Source organism: Bombina bombina, chromosome 4 (genome assembly GCF_027579735.1).
Source record: "Bombina bombina isolate aBomBom1 chromosome 4, aBomBom1.pri, whole genome shotgun sequence".
Classification (NCBI taxonomy): domain Eukaryota; kingdom Metazoa; phylum Chordata; class Amphibia; order Anura; family Bombinatoridae; genus Bombina; species Bombina bombina.
The window spans coordinates 875232577-875253986 of NC_069502.1; the positions used below are offsets into that span (position 1 = coordinate 875232577).

Here is a 21410-nt window from a genome sequence, read left to right on the forward strand (position 1 = left end):
TTTTGTAATCCCAAGATTATGGAGGATTCTGATGGACACGGATGGCTCCGATACGGAGAATGTGTCTTGTGATGAATATGAAATGGCCCGGGTTATCAATGCCCATCAGTTATGTTCTGATTGCCGTTCTAACATACTCTCTTCCCCCAACTCAGGGAGGTTAAAGTGGGTTGAGCCGTCTGCCTCTGAGGTTTCTATGTCCCATGAGGCGCGTGCCCCAGACCCTTGTGTTCCTATGGCCTTTACTCCAGAGGGTCTTTCATTGATCCGGCGAGGGATGATTTTGCCTTCCGTTATAGGCTGGCACGTCTTTGTGTTCTTTTAAGACCTGTTTTGGCAATGTTGGAGGATCCCAATCCTAGTAGGCCGAGGGATTTGAGGCCTTAGATGCTGGGTGGCAAATTGGATATGACATTAGGGGATGAAGCCAATCTCCTTAACATCTCTGGTTTATTTTTTATTTTTGGTTCGGCTCCAGTTCTGAGCTTGGGTGAATGGGGCTTCTGATCGGCTGGTCCGCTGGCATTCTTATTCACCTTGGGCGTTCACCCGATGGGTGCTTCCTTCATGTTATTTTTGATCCTGATAGATGTGTTTAATTTGTTTTTTTCTTAAGCTCATGTCTTTTTAGATTTTTATTTTTTGAGAATGTTCTTTTCTGGAACTGATACTTGCGATTTTGTGGTCGCGTGGGCACTTCCTCGGAAGTTGCGCACATTTTGAATAATTTATTATTGGTTATCTGTAGAGCGCCAACAGGAATTATGGTTTCTAGTTCATTTATCGATCCTTCGGGTCGAATTTTCTTGGACCTTGTGCAGTTCTGGAGTGTCCTTATACCAGGCTGGTACTGGTTGGACGCTTTTCGGCTGTTACCTGGGTTCATTTCACCTTCGTGGTGTTGATTAATCCTGTCGGATTTTGAATGTCTATCTGAATAAAACCTCTCTGAATGGAGGGTTGTGAGTGCCAATCTAAGGTTGGCTGTTTCTGGCTACTCGCCTAAGATACGGATCGGCTTTTGCAGACGTTGTCATGGTTCTTTCAGGTACCTGGGGACTCAGAACCATCATTTCCATGTCTTGAGATGTGAGTGACCTATGTGGTCTGATGTTCAGAGTGATGAACGATTTGTGTCTTCACTCAAAGTTCTCCGGATGCTGACTTTTTAGCCTATTATGCATTTTCTTGCAGTGGTGGAGTCTCCTTCCTTTCCCGCCTTGGGTGGATCATCTGGTCTGGAAGCGCGGGTATGTCTTAATTACTCTGTTCAGATTTGCGTTACTCTAGGAGGTAGTGTGCAGGGGTTCCCTGCCTTCTGTGGGGTGCGGCGAAGCTCCAGCTTTTACCCTGTTATAAAAAAAAAAAAAAGATCCTACAAGGATCTCTGGCTTTTGTATCTTCCATCTTATACCCTTGGTCTGACCATAGTCTTTGACGTTCGGGTTTTCTGCGTCCTCGTTGCAACTCTAGTCTTGCTTAACAGTGTAGAGTCGAGGTCGGTCACAGACGGTCGCTCTTCTGGGATCAGGTAGTTGACCATTTATCCTCGATGTAACGTTTGGGACTTAATGGAGGGTGCCTCACGTCTATCTCACTGGGATGACAAGCATGGTCAAGGGTTCTCATTCACCTTCGGGTGTTGGTTGCTACCTTGCCAGTGTGTGTAACACGCGTTATCGCTTGTCTACAAGATTTTTCTTGCGATCCAAGTGCACTGAGTGCCGATTTCTTAAACTGTTCAGGAGCTCTTTCAGACTTCTGGATTTGAAGCTGTTGCTAGATCGCCTAGTCTACGGACTTTAGATGGTGCGCTCCTAATCGTAGGAGGCAGCTTAGGGTTTCTCTGGAAATTGGATCACTAAATCGATTCAGCTTTTTGAGGACCCTGACCTAGGTCCATGCCTCTCCCTAGATGGGTGTAGACAGTTTGGTATCAGCTTAGGTGTTTGTGGTCCTGTTTACCTCTCTTAGAGGGGGACGGGGCTTTGTGTTTCGTGGGAAATGCTTATCTGCTTGTGGCTTAGGCTCTAGGTCTTTCTGATGGGCCTCTACTGGTCTTCTGGCGCATTTGATGTTCCTGTAGACTCCAGGTGTCTTCAACTGGGTTGGCGATATGGCCGAGGAGTCTCGCCTTTATGGTAGGGTGTTTCCATTGCTTTGTTCCCTTCTCTTCTAGTGCGAGGGTGGGGTTCTCCTGGTTTGGAGTTACCTTAGTATTTGAGCTTAGGGGTAAACTGTTTCCTTGAAAGCTGTAGGTCAAGAGTTGATCCTCTGCTATTGTTATGTACTCTTCATTATGCAAGTCCTACATTTATCTACATTTGTCTAAAGCAGCTTTATATGGCGACCTATGGGTCCTGTTTTTCCTGCCTTGTAAAGGTCTTTTCCCTTCTTGCGTTTCAGAATCCTGGAAAGTGGGCTGTGACTTAGTGACTGGTCCCACCGTTCCTGCTGCAGGAGGCTGAGGGTTTGATCCCTATTGGGGCTCCTGCTATACGTTGGATTCTGATATATAGATGTTGGAGGTCTTGAGGTCCCTCTTCCCTTGGGAAGTGTTCCTTTTTGTGGAAGACTGCAATGTAGGGGGTCTTGTACCCGTGCACAATGTCTATCTGAATCATGGTAGCATGCCATTTGTAGTAGCCGTCAGAGGTCTTCCCGGGGGCTTTGTTCCTCGTTGACCCTTCCTTTCTCTTCCAGAGGTCTTGGACTCTTGTTTTCAGTCTTTGACTAGCCTTTGGGCTGGGACTATTACCCTGGAGGGAAGCTCGGGGATCGTTATCTATGCAGTGTTGACGGTTTTTCTTTCAGAATCAGTCCTTCCCTTTGGTGGAAGGACTTTTGATGTCCTCCTCTTTTCTACTGGCGTCTGGTACTGGGAGAAGACGCTCATGGAGCCTGGTATTCGGAGGGCTGTGAGTTTGTGGAAGGTTAGCAGTTTGAAACCAGCTTCAGCTATTTGCACTTTGAAGGTGTGCTACCAGGCTTGCAATGCCTTTCGGTGATTTGGGTTTTGCGATGACTGAGTCAGCTTTATTACCTGGAGGCTGATCAATGAGAGTTCCTGTTTAGACGGGTATATGTTCTCTTGGAGAGCACCCTCCTAGCTGCTGGGATAGTTTTCCTATTGCCACTGTCTCTGCTGGCCTAGCCTGCAGGTTTTGATCGAGGCAACAGGGAACCTTTGTTTTTCTGTAGTACCTTAGGGTATATGTCATGATCAGGGATTCTTCGAGTCCTTTTTGGGATGTGTTTCCCTGTGTATGAATCTCTTGTATCGGTCCTTGTGTTTCTAGGGAGTTTGTCTCCCTGGGCGCTACTTTCATAAGACAACCTTGGGTTGTTCTATGTTTGTTGAGCCGTGTGGGCTTCTTGGGAATCTGTTCTCCTTTTTGGGGGCTGATAGCGGTCCTTGTCTTTCGGCAGGGCACCTTCATGGGAGTCGTGTTCCGCGGAGCTGATTCCTCGGAGGCTGTTTTGGCTTGACGGACTCTGGGACTGAGAGGTCTCTAGTTAGGCTTTGCTGGCGGTGTAACTAATGTGCAGTTACCTGGGCTTCAGATTTCTCCCGTGTCATCTATATTTTTATAGGGTGCCGAGTAATTCAGGCTGTGGTGCCTTTCGAAGGGGCCGCCTTTTTTACCCACTTGTTGTTTGCATTCAGTGTCCTCTAACTTGGGTATTGTTTTTCCAAAAGTAATGAATGCAGCTGTGGACTCTTCCCGTTTAAGAAGAAAAACACAAATTATGCTTACCTGATAATTTTCTTTTCTTCTGACTGGAAGAGTCCACAGCTCCCGCCCATGCTTTTATCTATGAGGCGGCGTTAATTTTTGTTCTTCTGGCACCTTTTTTCACCCTGATATTTCTCCTACTGTTCCTTGTTCCCTTGGCAGAATGACTGGGGGATGAGGGGAGTGGGGAAGGTATTTAAGCCTTTGTCTGGGGTGTCTTTGCCTCCTCCTGGTGGCCAGGTTCTATATTTCCCAAAAGTAATGAATGCAGCTGTCGAATCTTTCCGTCAGTAGAAAAGAAAATTATCAGGTAAGCATAATTTATGTTTTTAATTATGTGTTTAATCCATCTGCATTAAACACAAATGTCCTGATTCTCTAAAGCTCTTTGGTTTGCCGAGATTCTATAAAAGGCAATTTTTTTCCTTGGGAATTGTGTATCTCATTAAAGGGATAGGAAAGTCAAAATTAAACTTTCATGATTCAGATAGAGCATGTAATTTTAAGACACTTTTTTTTAATTAACTTCTATTTTGAAATGTGCTTTGTTCTCTTGGTATCCCTTGTTGAAAAAGAATACGCACATATCCTAAACTAGTGGGAGCTGGCTGCTGATTGGTGCCTGCACACATTTGTCTCTTGTGATTGGCTAATTAGATGTGTTCAGCTAGCTGCCAGTAGTGTAATGCTGTTCCTTCAGCAATGCATAACAAGAGAATGAAGTAAATTTGATAATAGAAGTAAATTGGAAAGTTGTTTGAAATTGTACGTTCTATCCTAACCATGAAAGAAAATTTTAGGGTTTCCTATCCCTTTAAGGGGAGTTCACCAATATGCTTTAAGCTAAGGACACTTACTTTATTGTGCACTTCAGATGAGCACACACAATACAGGGTGTGAGGTTTTACATTTTTGCAATTGTTATTCATAGTTTAAAAGTTAAAAAAAAAACTTTAAAAAAAAAAAGTTCACATGAATATTATAGAGCAATGCAGCCACTGCAAAAAGCAAAGTGCCAGCTCTGTCATACACGCTAACCTGAAGTGCACAATACAGCTGACAAACAGCCGGCGGTATCACTGGCCTGTAAATCTGCAGCGCTTCTGTCAGAGTGCAGAAATACCTGAAATTCAAGATGGCGGCTCCTTGTGTATAGATGCAGAGCTTCTCCTGCCCCCCCAGTAATGTCCTGGATACTGTAGTTTTACCCAGCAGTTTTTGTCCCTTTTAATCACAGTGGTATCTAATAATGTCCTTTAAAATATCTGCTCATAATAAAAAGGAAACTAAAACTATATAATATCTGTGTTTGTTCTGCATTATAGCAAAACACATAAACATATTAAAGGGACACAGAAGTCAAAATTAAAGGGACACTAAACCCAATTTTTTTCTTTTGTGATTCAGATAGAGCATGCAATTTTAAGCAACTTTCTAATTTACATCTATTATCAATTTTTTTCTTTGTTCTCTTGCTTTCTTTATTTGAAAAAGAAGGCATCTAAGCTAATTTTTTTTTGTTCAGAACCATGGAAAGCACTTGTTTATTGGTGGGTGAATTTATCCACCAATCAGCAAAAACAACCCAGTTTGTTCACCAAAAATGGGCCGGCATCTAAACTTACATTCTCGCATTTCCAATAAAGATACCAAGAGAATGAAGACAATTTTGATAATAGGAGTCAATTAGAAAGTTGCTTAAAATTGCATGCTCTATCTGAATCACAAAAGAAAAAATTTGGGTTCAGTGTCCCTTTAAACTTTGATGGTTCAGATACATTGTTTGATTGAACAGAAATCCAATATATTTATATGATCAAATTTACCTTTTCTATTGATCTCTTCTATTTAAACTATGGCCTCTATTTATCACGCTGTCAACCGCAAATACGCTGGAATTCCGCAGCGTATTTGTGGCGAGCCTGATTCGCCTTAGTTATCAAACCCTACAGACCGGCAAAAGTAGAATTTTGTGACGTAACATACGATCCGCCGGACTCAGTCCGACACAGATCAATACTTACGTCACTACGGATGTTCCAAACGCAAGTTCGGCACAATCTGACTACTTTTGGAAGTTATCAAATTCCTATTAGGTACGCTCTGCACTTTTCCGTCCCTGAGTACCTGGTTTTCAATCCGCCGCCCTGGAGGCGGCGGATACCATAGGAATCAATGGGAGTCTGAAAGCAGCGAAAGCTTATGTTCGCTGCTGCCCAATATCCCATTGATTCCTATGGTAAATGTCTACACCTAACACCCTAACATGTACCCCGAGTCTAAACACCCCTAATCTGCCCCCTCCTACACCGCCGCAACTAAATAAAGTGTTTAACCCCTAAACCGCCGCTCCTGGAGCCCACCGTCACCTACATTATACATATTAACCCCTAATCTGCCCCCCCCATACCGCCACAACTCTAATAAATGTAATAACCCCTAAACCGCCGCTCCCGGAGCCCACCACAACTCTAATAAAGTGTTTAACCCCCAATCTGCTGCCCCCTACACCGCTGCCACCTACATTATATTTATTAACCCTTAATCTGCCCCCCCTACACCGCCGCTGCCGCCACCTATCTACATTTATTAACCCCTAATCTGCCGCCCCCAACACTATATTAAATTTATTAACCCCTAAACCTAAGTCTAACCCTAACACCCACTAACATAAATATAATTTAAATAAATCTAAATAAAATTACTATCATTAAATAAATTATTCCTATTTAAAACTAAATACTTACCTATAAAATAAACCCTAAGATAGCTACATATAACTAATGGTTACATTGTAGCTAGTTTAGGATTTATTTTTATTTTACAGGCAACTTTGTATTTATTTTAACTAGGTAGAATAGTTATTAAATAGCTATTAACTATTTAATAACTTCCTAGTTAAAATAAATACAAATATACCTGTAAAATAAAACCTAACCTAAGTTACAATTATACCTAACACTACACTATAATTAAATAAATTCCCTAAACTAAATACAATTTAAAAAAAAATATCTAAAGTACAACCCCCCCCACTAAATTACAGAAAATAATAAAATAATTACAATTTTTTTTTTAAAAATAATTACACCTAATCTAATCCCCCCCTAACAAAATAAAAAATCCCCCCAAAATAATAAAAAGCCCTACCCTATACTAAATTACGAATAGCCCTTAAAAGGGCATTTTGCGGGGCATTGCCCCAAAGTAATCAGCTCTATTACCTGTAAAAAAAAAAAGTACAATACCCCCCCAACATTAAAAACCACCACATACACACCCAACCCACCCAATCCCCCCCTTAAAAAAAAACCTAACACTAACCCCTTGAAGATCACCCTACCGTGAGAAGTCTTCACCAAGCCGGGCGAAGTGGTCCTCCAGACGGGCAGAAGTCTTCATCCAAGCCAGGCAGAAGAGGTCCGCCAGACGGGCAGAAGTCTTCATCCAGGCGGCATCTTCTATCTTCATCCATCCGGCGCGGAGCGGGTCCATCTCCATGACATCCGACGCGGAGCATCCTCTTCTAACGACATCCGACGACTGAATGAATGGTCCTTTAAATGACGTCATCCATAGAATTCTATCAGCCAATCAGAATTAAGGTAGGAAAAATCTCTTCCAATCAGCCAATAGAATGCAAGCTCAATCCTATTGGCTGATTGGATCATCCAATAGGATTGAACCTCAATCCTTGCATCAGCCAATAGGATTTTTCCTACCTTAATTCTGATTGGCTGATAGAATTCTATCAGCCAATCGGAATTCAAGGGACGCCATCTTGGATGACGTCATTTAAAGGACCATTCATTCAGTCGTCGGATATCGTTAGAAGAGGATGCTCCGTGTCGGATGTCTTGGAGATGGATGAAGATAGAAGATGCTGCCTGGATGAAGACTTCTGCCCGTCTGGCGGACCTCTTCTTCCCAGCTTGGATGAAGACTTCTGCCCGTCTGAAGGACCACTTCGCCCGGCTTCGTTGAGGACTTCGGCCCGGCTGGGTGAAGACGTCTCAAGGTATGGTGATCTTCAAGGGGTTAGTGTTAGGTTTTATTAAGGGGGTATTGGGTGGGTTTTAGAGTAGGGTTGGGTGTGTGGGTGGTGGGTTTTCATGTTGGGGGGGTATTGTACTTTTTTTTTTACAGGTAAAAGTGCTGATTACTTTGAGGCAATGCCCCGCAAAAGGCCCTTTTAAGAGCTATTTGTAATTTAGTATAGGATAGGGCTTTTTATTATTTTGGGGGGCTTTTTTATTTTATTAGGGGGTTTAGATTAGGTGTAATTAGGTTAAAAAAATTAGTAATTATTTTATTATTTTCTGTAATTTAGTGGGTTTTTTTTTGTACTTTAGATAAAAAAATGTAATTGTATTTAGTTTAGGGAATTTATTTAATTATAGTGTAGTGTTAGGTGTAATTGTAACTTAATAAAAAACACGGTAAATAGGAGCGCCAAGGCTAAAGGTGTATTAAAGACCAATAAGATAAAAAAGGATATCCCTACAATCAAAACAAATGTGTAAAGACAGGAATCTTGATGAGCAAAAAATATAAAAAGGACTATGCCAATTTATTAGATTGGAAATATCAAGCAATAAAACATATAGAACTAAATATAAAAATCGGACGTCTCAGATGTTATAAATAAAAGCTTAATTTTGCCACCACAAAAAACAGGGGGGAGAAAAAAGACCGTTGTCGGCCATTAAACAGTTCCAAAGAACATGAGCATCCAAATAAATGGCCAGGCAGTCCCAAATATCAGGATTTCTATTACCTTATTCGTCCGGATAATGTCCCAATCCAACAGACTCGCAAGACTTTTCACCTCAGTAGAGATACCGGTCTGTAGCCGATGAAGTCACGTGTGTGGGAGCTGTCCTGATGCTGTAATCCTATTGATCAGGGCAGTTCTCCTGATCACAGCGTTTCCAGCCGATTTAGATGTTGGTAAAAATAGCATATCCGCTCTTAAGTGCACATAGCACGCAGGATACCTGTAACACTTGTTTAAGGCTGCTTTTGACAGGGGGTCCATCTGGCTAGCCACGCTACAGTCCGTGTCAGTGGCAGGGCAGCAGCTACAAATGCGGTCAGAGGCTCCAGGTGTCTATTTACCCGTATGTTTGTTTCTTGGCTTGTCTTCTGCCTGTGTCAGCACACCGCAGCAGTCTCTATGTTGGAGACATAAGATTCTCATAGAGCACAAAATATATAAGTACTGCAACTTGTTAAAACATCAACGTGTTTCTCCCTTAGTCAGGGCTTTTTCAAGATGAAACTGTTGCAGTCCCAAACCTCTTTTATGAGTTGAACCAAGTTTCTTATTGGTTGAGTGGATTTAATTGATATTAAAGGTGGTATGCACATAGATACAGTGGTATTGGCAACAACATAGTGGTGTAGGCAACACATATATCACAAAGTAATACACATCTTAACTGATACAGTGTAGTATATACTAGTGTGTGAACGTAAATATGATCTAAGCCAAAAAAGGACATAGAAATGTTTGGAAAAGAAAAAAGAAAGGAAAATATTTATATACTAGAAAAGCCCTATCCTAGGCTAAATTATTTACTAGATATTTTGACATGTCTAAACCATAAAACCATTAGAAAGGGTTTTATGTGTGTAGAATATATGTGAAGGTAAATAACAGTGAGCCAAAGTGGACTAACTGAATATTATAATAATAATGTAGTAAAAAAACTTTCAATCTAATAGAAAAGGTGAAATGTCCAATTCTGAATTGAGACCAGCAGGATATAAGGTGTCATATTTATAGATGTATTCGGCCTCCTTTAGAAGGAGGTATTTGTCGATGTTCCCTCCCCTCCAATTCTGTTGTATATGTTGTATCCCTCGCATTGGTGCCGTCGAATACAGGTAAGTTGACGGCTTGATAAATAGAGCCCTATGTCTCTTTCCATGAGAGCATACTGAGGTAGTATCAGGAATGTGCTCTATATATGGCAGCAGTGCTTGTCATGAGAGCATACTGAGGTAGGTTCAGGAGCGTGCTCTATATATGGCAGCAGTGCTTGTCATGAGAACATACTGAGGTAGGCTCAGGAGCGTGCTCTATATATGGCAGCAGTGCTTGTCATGAGAACATACTGAGGTAGGTTCAGGAGTGTGCTCTATATATAGCAACAGTGTTTACCATGAGAGCATACTGAGGTAGGTTCAGGAGCGTGCGCTACATATGGCAGCAGTGCTGGTCATTTCTCTTAAGGACATTTACATTTCAAAGATGAATAAGAGAGTGGGAAATGTTTTATTTGATTCGTCTCACTTTTTTTTTTAAATCGTCTATCTTTTTATTGTTGGCCAAAGTTGAGTTTTACAAACCCGTACAAATTGTTTTCTGAATAGTCCCCCCCCCCCCTAAATAGCAAACAGAGATACTTCTCTTATTTCACTTTTGGTATGATAAATTACACTTTAGTCACTCTTTGTGAATATATCTTATGGTTCGCTTTTTAGCTGCTGATTGTATTTGTTTGTTCATTGTCATCTGATACCTTTGCACCATGAAAAAAATTCCTTGTATAATTTACTTTTTTTTGTTGTTGTTATACTTGGCCAATAAATGATTCTATTATAAATAAAGCAGCAGTACTTGTATTGTGAGGTTCAGGAGCATTCTCTAAATAGAACAGCAGTGCTTGTCATGAGAGCTACTGAGGAAGGCTCAGAAGCGCGCTCTATAGTTGGCAGTAGTGTGTGTCATGAGAGCATACTGAGGTAGGCACAGGAGTGTGCTGTATATATGGCAGCAGTGCTTGTAATTAGAGCATACTGAGGTAGGTACAGGAGTGTGCTGTATATATAGCAGCAGTGCTTGTCATGAGAGCATACTGAGGTAGGTACAGGAGTGTGCTGTATATATAGCAGCAGTGCTTGTCATGAGAGCATACTGAGGTAGGTACAGGAGTGTGCTGTATATATGGCAGCAGTGTTTATCATGAGAGCATACTGAGGTAGGTACAGGAGTGTGCTGTATATATGGCAGCAGTGCTTGTCATGAGAGCATACTGAGGTAGGAACAGGAGTGTGCTGTATATATGGCAGCAGTACTTGTCATGAGACAATGCTGAGGTAGACTCAGGAGTGTGCTCTATATATGGCAGCAGTACTTGTCATGAGACAATGCAGAGGTAGACTCAGGAGCGCGCTATATATATACTGCAGCAGTGCTTGTCATGAGAGCATACTGAGGTATGCACAGCAGCATGCTCTATACATGGCAGCAGTGCTTATCACGAATGGATACTGAGGTAGGCTCACAAATGCTCTCTGTATATGAATCTGTTGTTTGTAGGAGGGCATTGTCATACAGCCTTTTTCCTGATATCCTTCTTTCATTAAGAAATACCAACAATATTTATCAGTGCACCTACTTGCCATCAGCCAATCAGTGTACAGACTGAAATTTATTGCAGTACATTAAGATGGTACCTATAATTTGATTTCTTAAATCTGGAATCACTTTACTTAATCATGCATTTTTTTTTTTTTTTAGAAATTGGATATAGTAACAGTTAGAATTTTTGTTTTAGTAATAGGGAGCAGTTGCACAGAAGGATGCAGAATTGACACCATGTTAAAGTGTAATCTGAGAATTGCTTTTATGCTACCTGTGAGCTAGATGGTTATAAATTAGCAACTAGATTAAATCAAATTGATAGCACATGATTGGTCAGATAACGTCAATATCTCTAGGTCTTAGCATTACCCCAGTACAGAGCAGCCAGATGTGCTACTTAGTTATGTGTATTGTGGCGTGAGTACACATCACACCACCTGAGGAACTTTGCGCATACTATGGTCTTGAGTACAGTACAGATGTCTATTGAGACTCTTTGCATAAAGGGACTGTTTATCCTAATTTTCTCTCCCCTTCAATTTGTTCCCAATGAACCATTTTACCTGCTGGAGTGTATTACTTTTTTTTTTTTTTTTCTTCCAACTAGATCCTTTACGTTATATCGGTATTTGAAATAGCTTGTTTTGCCTGTGGTATCCCTGCCTATACTAAAAGTTTCTATTTTTAAGTATTATCTGTAGACAAGCTGTGTAAACCTAGCCAACAGATAAAATTACCCTCCCAGTGGGGGGTAGGAGAGATAAGCAATAAATGTTAATTTTTCAATTGTTCTCTCTAAGGCCCTGGTATTCAAAGGTTCTCCAGCTTGGAGACAAATTGCAGTTTGGACTTCACAGGGGCTGAACTAACTGAATTTTCAAATGAAAGGGCGGAACTCTCCAGCACTGCAATAGCTCTCTCATTTATATATATATATATATATATATATATATATATATATATATATATATATATATATATATATATATATATATGAAGGAGAGACAAGCCCAGTGCAATATAGTACTGCATAATATGAGAGTTTTTTTTCTCTTGTTAAGTGTATCCAGTCCACGGATCATCCATTACTTATGGGATATTCTCCTTCCCAACAGGAAGTTGCAAGAGGATCACCCACAGCAGAGCTTCTATATAGCTCCTCCCCTCACTGCCATACCCAGTCATTCTCTTGCAACTCTCAACTAAGATGGAGGTCGTAAGAGGACTGTGGTGTTTTATACTGAGTTTATTTCTTCAATCAAAAGTTTGTTATTTTTAAATGGTACCGGAGTGTACTGTTTATCTCAGGCAGTATTTGGAAGAAGAATCTGCCTGCGTTTTCTATGATCTTAGCAGAAGTAACTAAGATCCTTTGCTGTTCTCACATATTCTGAGGAGTGAGGTAACTTCAGAGGGGGAATAGCGTGCAGGTTTTCCTGCAATAAGGTATGTGCAGTTAAAATATTTTTCTAGGGATGGAATTTGCTAGAAAATGCTGCTGATACTGAAGTAATGTAAGTAAAGCCTTAAATGCAGTGATAGCGACTGGTATCAGGCTTATTAATAGAGATACATACTCTTATAAAAGTGTATTTTAAAACGTTTGCTGGCATGTTTAATCGTTTTTTATATATGTTTGGTGATAAAACTTATTGGGGCCTAGTTTTTTCCACATGGCTGGCTTGAATTTTGCCTAGAAACAGTTCCTTGAGGCTTTCCACTGTTGTAATATGAGTGGGAGGGGCCTTTTTTAGTGCTTTTCTGTGCAGATAAAAATACTGACAGAGACATTCAGCTTCCCTCTGCATGATACAGGACATTTCTGAAGGGCTCAAAAGGCTTCAAAAGTCGTATTGAGGGAGGTAAAAAGCCACAGTAGAGCTGTGGCAGTTGTGACTGTTTAAAAAAAAAAAACGTTTTTGTCATTTGTTATTCCGTTTTTGGCATTAAGGGGTTAATCATCCATTTGCAAGTGGGTGCAATGCTCTGCTAACTTGTTACATACACTGTAAAAATTTCGTTAGTGTAACTGCCTTTTTTCACTGTTATTTCAAATTTGGACAAAATTTGTGTTTCTTAAAGGCGCAGTAACGTTTTTTATATTGCTTGTAAACTTGTTTTAAGTGTTTTCCAAGCTTGCTAGTCTCATTGCTAGTCTGTTTAAACATGTCTGATACAGAGGAACCTACTTGTTCTGGAGGCAAGGGTCATACCCTTCCTCAGGACAGGGCCAAATCAAAGGCCAAACAGTCTAATTTTCGTGCCTTTCGAAATTTCAAGGCAGGAGCAGCATCAACTTCCTCCGCTTCAAAACAAGAGGGAACTGTTGCTCATTCCAGACAGGCCTGGAAACCTAACCAGTCCTGGAACAAGGGCAAGCAGGCCAGAAAACCTGCTGCTGCCCCCACGACAGCATGAAGGAACGGCCCCCTATCCGGAAACGGATCTAGTGGGGGGCAGACTTTCTCTCTTCGCCCAGGCGTGGGCAAGAGATGTTCAGGATCCCTGGGCGTTGGAGATCATATCTCAGGGATATCTTCTGGACTTCAAAGCTTCTCCTTCACAAGGGAGATTTCATCTTTCAAGGTTATCAGCAAACCAGATAAAGAAAGAGACATTCCTAAGCTGTGTGCAAGACCTCCTAGTAATGGGAGTGATCCATCCAGATCCGCGGACGGAACAGGGACAGGGGTTTTATTCAAATCTGTTTGTGGTTCCCAAGAAAGAGGGAACCTTCAGACCAATCTTGGATCTAAAGATATTAAACAAATTCTTCAGAGTTCCATCATTCAAAATGGAAACTATTCGGACCATCCTACCCATGATCCAAGAGGGTCAGTACATGACCACAGTGGACTTAAAGGATGCCTACCTTCACATACCGATTCACAAAGATCATCATCGGTTCCTAAGGTTTGCCTTTCTAGACAGGCATTACCAGTTTGTAGCTCTTCCCTTCGGGTTGGCCACAGCCCCGAGAATCTTTACAAAGGTTCTGGGCTCACTTCTGGCGGTTCTAAGACCGCGAGGCATAGCGGTGGCTCCGTATCTAGACGACATCCTGATACAGGCGTCAAGCTTTCAAATTGCCAAGTCTCATACAGAGATAGTTCTGGCATTTCTGAGGTCGCATGGGTGGAAAGTGAACGTGGAGAAGAGTTCTCTATCCCCACTCACAAGAGTCACCTTCCTAGGGACTCTTATAGATTCTGTAGAGATGAAAATTTACCTGACGGAGTCCAGGTTATCAAAACTTCTAAATGCTTGCCGTGTCCTTCATTCCATTCCACGTCCGTCAGTGGCTCAGTGCATGGAAGTAATCGGCTTAATGGTAGCGGCAATGGACATAGTGCCATTTGCGCGCCTGCATCTCAGACCGCTGCAATTATGCATGCTAAGTCAGTGGAATGGGGATTACTCAGATTTGTCCCCTCTACTAAATCTGGATCAAGAGACCAGAGATTCTCTTCTCTGGTGGCTATCTCGGGTCCATCTGTTTAAGGGTATGACCTTTCGCAGGCCAGATTGGACGATTGTAACAACAGATGCCAGCCTTCTAGGTTGGGGCGCAGTCTGGAACTCCCTGAAGGCTCAGGGATCGTGGACTCAGGAGGAGAAACTCCTCCCAATAAATATTCTGGAGTTAAGAGCAATATTCAATGCTCTTCTAGCTTGGCCTCAGTTAGCAACCCTGAGATTCATCAGATTTCAGTCGGACAACATCACGACTGTGGCTTACATCAACCATCAAGGAGGGACCAGGAGTTCCCTAGCGATGTTAGAAGTCTCAAAGATAATTAGCTGGGCAGAGTCTCACTCTTGCCATCTGTCAGCGATCCACATCCCAGGCGTAGAGAACTGGGAGGCGGATTTTCTAAGTCGTCAGACTTTTCATCCGGGGGAGTGGGAACTCCATCCGGAGGTGTTTGCTCAACTGATCCATCGTTGGGGCAAACCAGAACTGGATCTCATGGCGTCTCGCCAGAACGCCAAGCTTCCTTGTTACGGATCCAGGTCCAGGGACCCGGGAGCGACGCTGATAGATGCTCTAGCAGCTCCTTGGTTCTTCAACCTGGCTTATGTGTTTCCACCGTTTCCTCTGCTCCCTCGACTGATTGCCAAAATCAAGCAGGAGAGAGCATTGGTGATTCTGATAGCGCCTGCATGGCCACGCAGGACCTGGTATGCAGACCTAGTGGACATGTCATCTTTTCCACCATGGACTCTGCCTCTGAGGCAGGACCTTCTAATACAAGGTCCTTTCAATCATCCAAATCTAATTTCTCTGAGACTGACTGCATGGAGATTGAACGCTTGATTCTATCAAGGCGTGGCTTCTCTGAGTCAGTCATTGATACCTTAATACAGGCACGAAAGCCTGTTACCAGGAAAATCTACCATAAGATATGGCGTAAATATCTTTATTGGTGTGAATCCAAGAATTACTCATGGAGTAAGGTTAGGATTCCTAGGATATTGTCCTTTCTCCAAGAGGGTTTGGACAAAGGATTATCAGCTAGTTCTTTAAAAGGACAGATTTCTGCTCTGTCTATTCTTTTGCACAAGCGTCTGGCAGAGGTTCCAGACGTCCAGGCATTTTGTCAGGCTTTGGTTATAATTAAGCCTGTGTTTAAAACTGTTGCTCCCCCGTGGAGCTTAAACTTGGTTCTTAAAGTTCTTCAAGGAGTTCCGTTTGAACCCCTTCATTCCATTGATATTAAACTTTTATCTTGGAAAGTTCTGTTTTTGATGGCTATTTCCTCGGCTCGAAGAGTCTCTGAGCTATCTGCCTTACAATGTGATTCTCCTTATCTGATTTTTCATGCAGATAAGGTAGTTCTGCGTACCAAACCTGGGTTTTTACCTAAGGTGGTTTCTAACAAGAATATCAATCAAGAGATTGTTGTTCCATCATTGTGTCCTAATCCTTCAAAGAAGGAACGTCTTTTGCATAATCTGGACGTAGTCCGTGCCTTGAAGTTTTACTTACAAGCTACTAAAGATTTTCGCCAAACATCTTCCCTGTTTGTCGTTTACTCTGGACAGAGGAGAGGTCAAAAAGCTTCGGCAACCTCTCTTTCCTTTTGGCTTCGGAGCATAATTCGCTCAGCCTATGAGACTGCTGGACAGCAGCCCCCTGAAAGGATTACAGCTCATTCTACTAGAGCTGTGGCTTCCACCTGGGCCTTTAAAAATGAGGCCTCTGTTGAACAGATTTGCAAGGCTGCGACTTGGTCTTCGCTTCACACCTTTTCAAAATTTTACAAATTTGATACTTTTGCTTCTTCGGAGGCTGTTTTTGGGAGAAAGGTTCTTCAGGCAGTGGTTCCTTCCGTTTAATCCTGCCTTGTCCCTCCCATCATCCGTGTACTTTAGCTTTGGTATTGGTATCCCATAAGTAATGGATGATCCGTGGACTGGATACACTTAACAAGAGAAAACATAATTTATGCTTACCTGATAAATTTATTTCTCTTGTAGTGTATCCAGTCCACGGCCCGCCCTGTCCTTTTAAGGCAGGTCTAAATTTTAATTAAACTACAGTCACCACTGCGCCCTATGGTTTCTCCTTTCTCGTCTTGTTTCGGTCGAATGACTGGATATGGCAGTGAGGGGAGGAGCTATATAGCAGCTCTGCTGTGGGTGATCCTCTTGCAACTTCCTGTTGCGATGGAGAATATCCCATAAGTAATGGATGATCCGTGGACTGGATACACTACAAGAGAAATAAATTTATCAGGTAAGCATAAATTATGTTTTTTTTAAACTTCTGTGTTAGTTTAACAAATTAGGATAATAGTTTGTGTGTGTGTATATATGTATATATATATATATATATACATACACACACACACACAAATTACTTTGCACCTTGAATTTGCTGCATTGTAAACTAAAACTGACTCTTCCAAAAAGTGGGAGGCAGAGGGCAGTTCCCTGGGCTGAACAGGGGTGTTACCACGGTATGTCTGAAGCTCTCTCACAAGTCTTGTGAAATTTTCTAAGCATTTTAAACAAGCTGGTCTCACTAATTTGTCTCGCCAGCTGTATGCTGGTGAAGTTCTTAAAATTCACAATAGACTTAGGCCGCGGCACAGAATGGGTGAGTTTAGCACCCTTTTTTACAAAGTGATGACTAAAAGTCCAATTTATTTCTAGTTATGGTAAATCCTAGCGTTTTTTTTTGTTGTTGTTTTTTTTTTTTTTTAAACGCTCGGATTTACCATCACTTTAAAGCTATGAGGCCTGATTGATAGGTGGGTGGAGCTAAGACAACCAGCCCCCAGTCAGGTCCAGCCTACTTCTCTAAGACACAGCATGTCAGAAGATATTAGCACCCAGTGTACAGCCTGCCTGCCAGTAATATATACAGTGTAAAGCACACAACAACACCTGATAGATTAGCGGAACTAAGGCAAATACCTAGTATGCCCAATGCTCAGTCTAGGCCTGACTATATCGCAGATCCCAGCCCAGGAAAGGTTTTAAAGGGACAGTAGACACTTTAAATTGGCAATATGCAACCCTATTTATATTACAATTTCAAAGGGGACATAACATAATGAAAGTGACTAGCCTTTCCTACTTCACTAACAACTCCAGACTTGCTGCTGATTAAAAAAAAAAAAAAAAAAACAATTGCAGCAAGCAATTGCAATAAAAAAAAGGCCTCACCTAATATGTTCATTTATTGCAAGACAGCATAAAATATTGTAATGATCTAGTGTTTACTGTCCATTTAAAGGGATAGGAAACTTCAAAATTTCTTTCATATTTTAAATAGCACATACAATATTATACAACTTTTCAATTTATTTATTTTATAAAATTTGCTACATTATTTTGTTATCCTTTGCTAAAGGAACATCATTGCACTACTGGCAGCTAGATGAACTCATCTAGTTAGCCAATCACAAGAGATAAATGTGTGCAGGCACCAATCAACTGCAAGCTCCCACTAGTGTAGGATATGTGCATATTCTTTTTCAACAAGGGATACAAAGAGAATGAAGCACATTTGAAAATAGAAGTGAATTTAAAAGTGTCTTAAAATTACATGCTCTATCTGAATCATGCAAGTTTAATTTTGACTTTCCTATTCCCCTTGATTGCTAACTACGGCTCGGAGGTGTCGCTAGAACTCAACCAACTTTTTAGCAATCTGGGGGCTCCTACCGACTCCCACCCCGGCGATAGGGCCTGTATAGTGACAGGCATTGCCGGGCTTTCCGTTAGGTGCGGTGACGTCACACGCAATGACATGATGACGTCTCCACTCAACTTTATTTAAAATTTACAGTACAAAGTATAGGGAAAGGGGGCATGCTGCTTAGAAGCAGCTACAGAACCCTCAAGACACACCATTGGAAAGGTAATCGCCTAACCTTTCCAACGGTAGAAGTCTTGGGGATCTGGGGGGAAGTAAAAAAAAAATTAATTAAATAGTAATAAACAGAAAAAAATGAAATCCGGCTTCTCAATGGGTTAAGCTAAAAATGTAAAAGCACAGAGGGAAAGCACCAGTGTGTATTTGCTGCTGTTGTCTGTCTGGGAAATACACAAACTGTTTTATGGTAAAGTTATAAAAACTTGATCATGTGATATAAAAAACTGAATCTGCTTTATTTGCACAGATGAAGATTACTCTGATGTAGTGAAAGATGAGATAACAGAAGATCTGTATTTGACGTGTCATTTGGAAGACCCAGATGAGGAAACCAGTGACAGTATCAGCTCAGGTGAGTGTGCATGTGTGAGATGTGAGTTACAGGTAAGTGTGCATGTATGAGGGGGGGAGTTACAGGTAAGTGTGCATGTATGAGGGGGGGAGTTACAGGTAAGTGTGCATGTAGGAGGGGGGGAGTTACAGGTAAGTGTGCGTGTATGAGGGGGTGAGTTACAGGTAAGTGTGCGTGTATGAGGGGGTGAGTTACAGGTAATTGTGCGTGTATGAGGGGTGTGAGTTACAGGTCAGTGTGTACATATGATGTGAGTTACAGGTAAGTGTGCGTGTATACAATAAAAATAGTGAAATAAAAAATCACAAAAAGCAATATAAGTGAAAAACAATCTAATTAATAAAGTGTATATAGTCCAAAATCATGTACTTTAAAGTGTCTTCTTAGTGAAGTTTCTCCATAAAAAACAAAAATAGTGCAATATTGTGTGAGAAGTATTTATCTCCAAAACCCCCCCACAAAGCTTGTACTCACATCTGATGAACCATTATTATGCTCTTTTCCATATGTTGAAGCGTAGCCAGATATGGGATAGAAGTATTTAATAAAACATATAAGTAAAAACAATAAAATTGTTTAAAAACAAGGGCTGACAAACAACAATAATGAAACCCCCCTTATACCACGAGTCCTAACTGTCTATATTAGCTGCTGTTGTGCACACCAAATACGGCTAGACCAGTTCGCCCAGGACCAATAGATGAGTCAGTCTCAAAAAAGACTTCCGACCCATTTTTCACCATTTTCAATGGCTTTCTCAAGGATGTCTCTTCCCAACTTTGGGTATTTTAAACCCATTTTAAACCCATTCCAGCTATATGTCTCTTCCGGTTTACCTATTTATTTATAATGACCCGATGAGTCCTCGGATCATATTAATTACTATTGGGAATACCACTCCTGCCCTGCAGGAGGTGGCAAAGAGCACCCCAGCAAAGCTGTTAAATATCACCTCCCTTCCCTCCCAACCCAGTCATTCTCTTTGCCTACGTTAAGTGCAAGGAGGTGGTAAATTAGGTGTTAGAAAAAGATTCTTCAATCAAGAGTTTATTATTTTTTAAGTAGTTCAGTATTGTGCTACTTTGTCCTGGGGTGTAGCCGTAGTCCATATCAGTCTCTTCAGTAGAGCAGTGGTGACTTTAGAGCGATGGGAACTTGTGGGACATAATTCTCACTGCGCCTCCCATACTGATGCTGCCCTAATCCTGAAAAACTGAGGGATCTTTCTCAGTCCTTTATTTTTGTCACAGGTCCATAGGAGGGAGAGGACCTCTTAAACCTGGGAGCTGCCTTACTGCCGGGCAGATGAGGAGGAAGGGTTGACCTGGTATCTGGAGGACAGGACTCGGAAACGGAGGCACTTGACTCATGATGGGGCAATAAAGAGACTCATGGGAATATGGGCTCTTTTATTTTTTAACAGTAGCAGCGCAGGCACTGGGGCTGGACACATAGGCTTTTGGTGGCTCTCATCTCCCGGCGTTTTAATAACATGCAACGACCGAGAGATGGCTGATTTGGCACGCCCACGATGGGCAGTTCTAGGGGAAAGCATTGCGTGCCCTTTTCTTACTTCCTCTTCCTGTTAGTACGGAAGAAGAAGCCGGTTAACTGCGCATCTAGTAGCAGAAGTAGCGTGTTTAAATTTCAGCTTCGCATCTCTGGGGAATTGGATGCGTGTCTTTAGTCTGCAGAGTTCCGGTTCTGTGAGGGAACAGCTCCTGTCTATGCAGCGAAGGATCGTTTTCTTCAGACAGGTAGGCACCTCAGCAAAGTACTGCTGATGTGTAGAGGTGTTCTGCAGTGCTAATTTCGATCACTGTATTACATACGCTAATAAAGGAAAAAAGTTACCGTTTTAACATTTAAAGAGACAGTACTTTTTTTGTTCAACTTTAAATTTGTTCAAAAAATTGTCTATTTTTGTGTTCTTTTGTGAGTTAGGATGGACCAAGAGTCCTTGCAAGCTGTCACTTGTTCTTCATGCTTTGATGCCAATGTGGAATTACCTTTCTGTTCCTCATGTATTGAGAGGACTTTAAGCTATAGGAAAATACTTTTTGTTGAACCATCATTTCTCCAACATAGGTGTGTCCGGTCCACGGCGTCATCCTTACTTGTGGGATATTCTCTTCCCCAACAGGAAATGGCAAAGAGCCCAGCAAAGCTGGTCACATGATCCCTCCTAGGCTCCGCCTACCCCAGTCATTCTCTTTGCCGTTGTACAGGCAACATCTCCACGGAGATGGCTTAGAGTTTTTTAGTGTTTAACTGTAGTTTTTATTATTCAATCAAGAGTTTGTTATTTTGAAATAGTGCTGGTATGTACTATTTACTCAGAAACAGAAAAGAGATGAAGATTTCTGTTTGTATGAGGAAAATGATTTTAGCAACCGTCACTAAAATCCATGGCTGTTCCACACAGGACTGTTGAGAGCAATTAACTTCAGTTGGGGGAACAGTGTGCAGTCTCTTGCTGCTTGAGGTATGACACATTCTAACAAGACGATGTAATGCTGGAAGCTGTCATTTTCCCTATGGGATCCGGTAAGCCATGTTTAT

At 41.6% G+C, this 21410-nt stretch overlaps 1 protein-coding gene across 2 annotated transcripts in view; it reads left to right on the top strand.

The window, feature by feature from the left end:
• The window catches only part of LOC128657395 (zinc finger protein OZF-like), a 227495-nt gene that overhangs the window by 17819 nt on the left and 188266 nt on the right, over positions 1-21410 (top strand). For both annotated transcript variants that reach the window (XM_053711726.1, XM_053711727.1), the window contains exon 4: positions 18744-18848. In XM_053711726.1, coding sequence (XP_053567701.1) covers positions 18744-18848 — 105 coding nt within the window. The remainder of the gene's footprint in view (positions 1-18743; positions 18849-21410) is intronic.